At 36.9% G+C, this 7,361-nt stretch overlaps 1 protein-coding gene across 1 annotated transcript; it reads right to left on the minus strand.

Annotated features, from left to right (window-relative positions):
- Positions 1 to 490: 490 nt before the first annotated feature.
- LOC127968164 (hepatic lectin-like) lies at positions 491 to 7,077 on the minus strand. Its single transcript, XM_052569128.1, has 5 exons — positions 6,617 to 7,077; positions 5,833 to 6,135; positions 1,472 to 1,599; positions 1,175 to 1,287; positions 491 to 1,066 (listed from the first exon to the last, which is right to left on the minus strand). The coding sequence occupies exons 1-5, from the start codon at positions 6,912 to 6,914 to the stop codon at positions 934 to 936; spliced, it is 975 nt and encodes a 324-aa protein (XP_052425088.1). The 5' UTR covers positions 6,915 to 7,077; the 3' UTR covers positions 491 to 933.
- Positions 7,078 to 7,361: the final 284 nt, after the last annotated feature.

Here is a 7,361-nt window from a genome sequence, read left to right on the forward strand (position 1 = left end):
ATGCTATATTGTAAAAAAGTGTAAAGCTCCATGTTGTACATTTAAAATAGTTTTATACGCAGCTTGATTATTGTGGTATGTAAAATATACATTTGCACCATCTTTTTGACTCAAAAATACCTTCATAAAATCCTCCCTTCCCCTTAACACACACTACACAAAACCTGAAGGTCATAAAAACACTGAAACTAATGAGATAATTAACTAAATAACAGGTGAACAGAATGAGTAACTAAACAGACTGAGGTCAAACGACAACTAAGACACAATTAATACAAAAAGTACACAAGTGTATCGAATGACTCTCCTTATATTTGGTGATGTACCGATCATACTGATGCTAGAAAGTGTTTATAAAGAAGATTATTTGTTAGATCATATCCTGATTTCTACAGTCAGACTATTGTTCATATTCTCAGTCAAACATTAGAAGCTGTTTATGCAACTTTCCATTTATATTCATCTTCACGTGGTTCAGGAAATAAACCAGTTTTTGAAAACAAGTAAATCATGTTTATTGTCATACTGTAATTACAAAAAAGCTGCAAGAGTCACATTTCAAATCAAACTTTACTGATGTACTGAGTAATACTCCTAAAATCATGATCATTTTGGTTAACAATATTGGATCAATGCTGTTTTTCTGAATATTTCTATTATATCAGAGTATTACTGATTTTATTTCAGTCTGTAGAAACATCGCTGTTGTTTTTCACATTCAGATTTTAGTTCAGATCTAAAAATTCAAAACAAAATGATTTTAAAAGTTTTATATGTACATTGTAATATTACAATGTTTTTTCTATTTATTTTTTATTTGTTTTTACAGAATAACCTAATTAATGTGCCATTCAAAAAAATAAACAGGTAAAATTACTGACATGTTTATACGTTCATGATGCATATATGTACATTTTTAATATAATGTATCATTTATTTAAGGATACTCTTCTCACAGATCCATTTAACACTATTATCACATTTAGTATCAAACCATCCTGATGAATGAGTGTTAGCACAGTCTTCGTTTCCCTGATAGTCGTTTGGTTCTCCACGCGCCCAGAACCTGCATCAACAGATCAGAGTTAGATCAGAGCTGCTTTCTGTGTGATATGATACTGACTGAGACAATCATTTATTAAATAATAATCAGTTCATTTCAGTCATTTCTCACCCAGAGGTGATGTTGATGTTGCTGCCATCAACCCATTTCCATCTGCCCTCCTCTTCAATATCAGTCAAACCAATCCAGAAATGTTCAGAACCACAAATATTCTTCACAAAATCCTGAGAAGTAAAACAATAACATGATTTATAACATAAGCAAAGACTGATTTCAGCACATTCTCTTTAATTTAAAAACTTAACACCACGATCACTCACTCACACACACACACACACACACACACACACACACTCTCTCTCTCTCTCTCTCTCTCTCTCTCTCACACACACACACACACACACACACTTGTTCCTCTCTGTTGTTGATGGTGATCAGATCTGCTTCTCTCTCTCTACAGTATCTTCTGCTCTCATTCCAGTTCTTCGTCTCAGTGGAAAATAAATAAAGACTGGATTGATGACACTTCCATCCATCTATAAACACAGATAAGCCATCCCTAGTGAAATATAATACACTAAAATGCATTTGAAATACATTTATTTCATGATAAGTATACTACAAATATATTTACATTACATTTACATTTATTCATTAAGCAGACGCTTTTATCCAAAGCGACTTACAGATGAAGACAGTGGAAGCAATCAAAAACAACAAAAAGAGCAATGATATATAAGTGCTATAACAAGTCTCAGTTAGGTTAACACAGTACACGTAGCATGGGATTTTAAATAATAATAAAAAAATAAAAAGAAAAAGAATAGAGCAAGCTAGTTAGAGGTCTTTGCACATACACACACACACACACATATACAATTGCATAATAAATGAAGATAAAATAGAATACAAAAAGATTAGAAAGGAAGTTAGATTTTTTTAGTTAGAGGGTCAAATAAAGATGTGTTTTAAGCCGATTCTTGAAGATGGCTAAGGACTCAGCTGCCAGGATTGAGTTGGGGAGTTCATTCCACCAGGAGGGAACATTTTATTTAAAAGTCCGTAAAAGTGACTTTGTGCTTCTTTGGGACAATCAAGTGACGTTCACTTGCAGAACGCAAGCTTCTAGAGGCACATAAGTCTGAAGTAACGAATTTAGGTAAATGGGTGCAGAGCCAGTGGTAGTTTTGTAGACAAACATCAATGACTTGAATTTTAAGCGAGCAGCGATTGGAAGCCAGTGCAAATTGATAAACAGAGGTGTGACGTGTATTCTTTTTGGCTCATTAAAAATTAATCTTGCTGCCGCGTTCTGAATTAATTGTAAAGTTTTGATAGAATTGGCTGGAAGACCTGCCAAGAGGGCATTGCAATAGTCCAGCCTGGACAGAACAAGAGCTTGAACAAGGAGTTGTGCAGCATGATCCCAAAGAAAGGGCCTGATCTTCTTGATGTTGAATAAAGCAAATCTGCAGGATCGGACAGTTTTAGAAATGTGGTCTGAGAAAGTCAGCTGATCATCAATCATAACTCCAAGGCTTCTAGCTGTTTTTGAAGGAGTTATGGTTGATGTGCCTAACTTGATAGTGAAATTGTGATGAAACGATGGGTTTGCTGGAATCACAAGCAGTTCTGTCTTGGCAAGGTTGAGTTGAAGGTGATGGTCCATCATCCAGGAAGAAATGTCAGTTAGACAAGCTGAGATGCGAATAGCTACCGTCGGATCATCAGGATGGAATGAGAGGTAGAGTTGAGTGTCATCAGCATAGCAGTGGTATGAAAAGACATGTTTCTGAATGACAGAACCTAATGATGCCATGTAGACAGAGAAGATAAGTGGTCCAAGAACTGAGCCCTGAGGCACCCCAGTAGTTAGATGTTGAGACTTGGACACCTCACCTCTCCAAGATACTTTGAAGGTCCTATCTGATAGGTAAGACTCAAACCACTGGAGTGCGGATCCTGAGATGCCTTTTGCCAGTAGGGTTGATAGGAGGATCTGGTGGTTAACCATGTCAAAAGCAGCGGACAGATAAAGCAGGAAAAGTACTGAAGATTTGGATTCTGCTCTTGCCAGTCTTAGGGCTTCAACAACTGAGAGCAAGACTGTCTCAGCTGAATGTCCACTTCTGAAGCCAGATTGGTTGTTGTCAAGGAGGTTGTTGTGTGAGAAATGTCGAGACTTGGTTGAACACAGCTCGTTCAAGTGTTTTTGCAATGAAAGGAAGAAGGGAAACTGGTCTGTAGTTCTCTAAAAGAGATGGGTTGAGGTTGGGTTTCTTAAGTAGTGGCGTTATATGTGCCTGTCTAAATGATGAGGGAAAAACACCAGTGTGGAGGGATGTGTTGATGTGAGTGAGTGCAGGTACAACTTCTGGAGAAATGGCTTGAAAGAGATGAGATGGAATAGGATCAAGTGGGCAAGTTGTAGGGTGCTTAGAAAGGATGAGTTTGGAGACTTCTGCCTCAGAGAGTGAAGAGAAGGATGTAAATGATTGTAAGTTTGATGGTCATATGAGCTTGGATGATTGTAGTGTGGAAAATTGTGCACTAATGGGTTTAATTTTATTAATGAAAAATGTTGCAAAGTCGTCAGCTATTAGAGATGAAGCAGGAGGGGGAGGAGGAGGACAACGAAATGAGGAAAATGTTTTAAAAAGCATGCGAGAGCTAGATGAAGTGTTAATTTTGTTATGGTAGTATGTCATTTTAGCAGAGGAGACATTAGCAGAGAAAGAAGATAGGAGTGCCTGATACACAATAAGATCAGTAGTATTTTTGGACTTGCGCCACACCCTTTCAGAAGCTCTAAGCTTAGAACGGTGTTCGCGTCGAACATCAGATAACCAAGGGGCAGAAGGGGTGTTACGGGCTGGCCTGGAAGATAAGGGGCAAACAGTGTCTAAACAAGATGTAAGAGTGGAGCAGAAAGTATCAGTAGCACTTTTAGCATCCAAATATGCAAACAGTTTAGGGGAAGGAAGTGAAGATGAAACCATTGCAGATAGCCGAGAGGGTGAAAGTGTGCGTAGGTTACATTGAAAGATGACGTGGAGGGGTAAGTGATGTGTCAGGGATCATGTTGAGGTTAAGAGTGAGGAGGAAGTGATCCGACGTGTGCAGTCGAGTAACCAGAACATGATCAGTAGAGCAGTTTCGTGTATAAATAAGGTCCAGTTGGTTGCCTGATTTGTGAGTAGCAGTAGTTGACACTCGGTTGAGATCAAAAGAGGCAAGCAGAGTGTGGAAATCAGCAAACAGATGTTTATCTAGATGGATGTTGAAATCTCCAAGCATAACTAGGGAGTACCATCCTCAGAAATGGTAACACTAACTGAATGAGGTTCAAAGGAGCTGTTGATACCCAAAGATGGTAAATGATTAAATTTCCAATCATTAGAAATGAGCAGACCAGTACCTCCACCTCTTCCAGTCAAACGGGGAGAGTGGGAAAATGAGAAATTATTGGAGAGTGCTGCAGGTGTAGCAGAGTCCTCTGGTTTGATCCAGGTCTCTGTTAGGGCCATGAGATTAAGCTTTGAATGACTAATAATAGAAGTAATGAAATCGGCTTTGTTTACAGCAATAAATTATATTTACATATTTATGTACTTAATAAAAATACATTGCAATTGTACTTTTGGTATATTAAACTGGTAAACTTAAAGTCTGCAAAACTGGAACAACTAGCTTTGTACTTTATTCATTTAAATTGTGCAGAAGTAGTGCTGAAATGTAACTAAAGATACACTGAAGTTTATTTGATTGTGTTAAAGTGGGACTATAGCAATTATACTTCAGGTACACTTGAAATATCTTGCATTTAAAGACATTACATATTATTCAAAAATCATACAATCCTCTTCAACAGTGAGATTTAAACACACTGTAGGATTAATATTGAGAGATGTGCATTGTGCACAAGTAGCACTACAAATAAAGCTGAAATATAAATGTTTTATAGGTAAGTCTAGAGCGATATATCAGTAAATATATCAATAGATAACTATTCTTAATATGAAATAAATATACTTTTAATTATTTTTTAATTATTTTTTTAATTTACTAGGGATACTTGAACTAAATTTTTATCTAAACTCAAATAAAAAGGTTATTTATATTACTTGTACTAGTAGTGTATATTTTATTATAGTTGTGAGTGCTTTTAATCTACTGCAAGATCTCTTTACAGCTTATCTCTTAATTTCACTGTATCTGTAAGCTCTGTGTATGTTGTATACTGTAACAGACAATGACTTTCAGAAGGAAACCTGTTTCTCAAAGGAAGGTTTCTGTCACAGTGTTTTAAACTGATCTCATTAGTGCTCTCTAGACACTGAAGTACTCTGTGTATTTGACAGGTTTGTGTCTCATCTGAGGCCAACGACTGATTATCACAAAGATAATATTTTTGACTTAAATATTTGATTTTAACCTGGAAGTTTGTTCAAGTTGCTGTGTAGTTTTGAGATTGTGTTTATAGTTGTGAGAAAATGGTGAATTTTGTTTCATGAATTGTGTTAGCAATCCAGAAAAACTGTGATGAAATGGTTATGCTCAATTAAATGAATATTGACTTATAAAGCCAATTTAAGATGTCTTAAATTATTATTTATACTCAACTGACATCCCTAAATTATCAATAATTATTATAAACATAAAGAGCTAAAGAAAGGTCAATTTCAAGCATTAGCTACACAACAGATCCAGGACAGTGCACTTTAAAGTCTGCTTTAGATCAAGTAACCAGTTAGACTGAAGAAACTAACCCGCAAACTTCTTCTGAAGATCATTTCTTTCTGATTTTAACTGGTCTCTCTCTTCTGTGAGGCTCATACTGTTGGTTAGTAGGTTGGTGATCTTAGTCTTCAGCTGGACTCTCTCTTGAGTGAGGCTCATATTGTTGGTTAGTAGCTGGTCTCTCTCTTGAGTGAGGTTGGTGATCTTAGTCTTCAGCTGTTGTCTCTCTTGAATGAAGGTGACACACAACACTATGACTGCAGTCATCAGAAGAACACACATCAGCCCCAAACACACACCAGCTGCTCTGGAGATCGTCACACCGTCACTTCCTGAAGAGGATAGATATGATAGATATTCACTTCCTCATATCATACGACTCACATCTTCTGAAACATGTGAACTGTAGACTAACTTTAACGCTTGTCAGACGTTTATTAGTGTGGTTTTTGTGTTTTGTGAGTAAATGCAGAGGAACAGTTCACTCAAAAATGGTTTCCTGATTATTTACTCATCCGAGTTTCACTGTATTTGACTTTTTTCAGCCGATGATACATTTTTGGTTTTGGAGGAAAACGTGAACAAGTCTCAAAATAAACCTTTTCTAAAGGTCAAAAATCCATATTTAGGAAGCTTTAAACTAATCCACATGACCCTGGTTGACAAATAAGTGTCTTCTCTAGCAAAACGATCAGTCACTTTCAGGACAAAAATAAACCATTAACCACCATCAACAAATGGAGCATGTCAGATCATACTGGAGGACCTGGAAGAGAGAGAATAATCAGAAAATGTCCTTTTAATCTCAGTTACCTGTGTGTCGAGGTGTTTGGGGTTCTTCTGTGTTGAAGTCTTCTGTGTGTCGAGGTGTTCGGGGTTCTTCTGTGTTGAAGTCTTCTGTGTGTCGAGGTGTTTGGGGTTCTTCTGTGTTGAAGTCTTCTGTGTGTCGAGGTGTTCGGGGTTCTTCTGTGTTGAAGTCTTCTGTGTGTCGAGGTGTTCGGGGTTCTTCTGTGTTGAAGTCTTCTGTCTCTTTCTTATGTTTCATGTCTCTTACAGCCTCTGCACTGACGTAGATATCAACAATCCTTTCTATTCGGTCTTCTGAGTCCATTATTGAATCTTTATCCGGCTATATGATTGTATTCTCGTGACGTTGAATCTGTGATATCTGTTCTGACTTTACCTCGTACGATGTCCACATATTCTTAGACATCATCCATGTTGTTTCTTCTTCTCTGCATTTTTTCAGAGTTTTACCCTTTCTACATTTTCATTTCCACATTCAGACAGCTTCAGTTTCAGTAAACTAACACTAGTTTCTCTCTCTGTAGAGGACTGTGTTGTGTTCCTCATCTGTTTGTGTGGCCAGTATTTATGCAGAAAGGAAGTGTTTTTACAGAAATATTTCAAGTTTTTATGTCAAAGGGAACTTCAACTCACTGCAGAAGGACATTGAAAATAAGTGTTTCAACCATGTGGATTGTGTTCATGTAAATGAGGTTGCATGCATTGCATTACATGCATTAATTTTACAGTAACAGATGATGTTGTAAAGTTT

This window comes from Carassius gibelio, chromosome A4 (genome assembly GCF_023724105.1).
Source record: "Carassius gibelio isolate Cgi1373 ecotype wild population from Czech Republic chromosome A4, carGib1.2-hapl.c, whole genome shotgun sequence".
Taxonomy (NCBI): Eukaryota; Metazoa; Chordata; class Actinopteri; order Cypriniformes; family Cyprinidae; genus Carassius; species Carassius gibelio.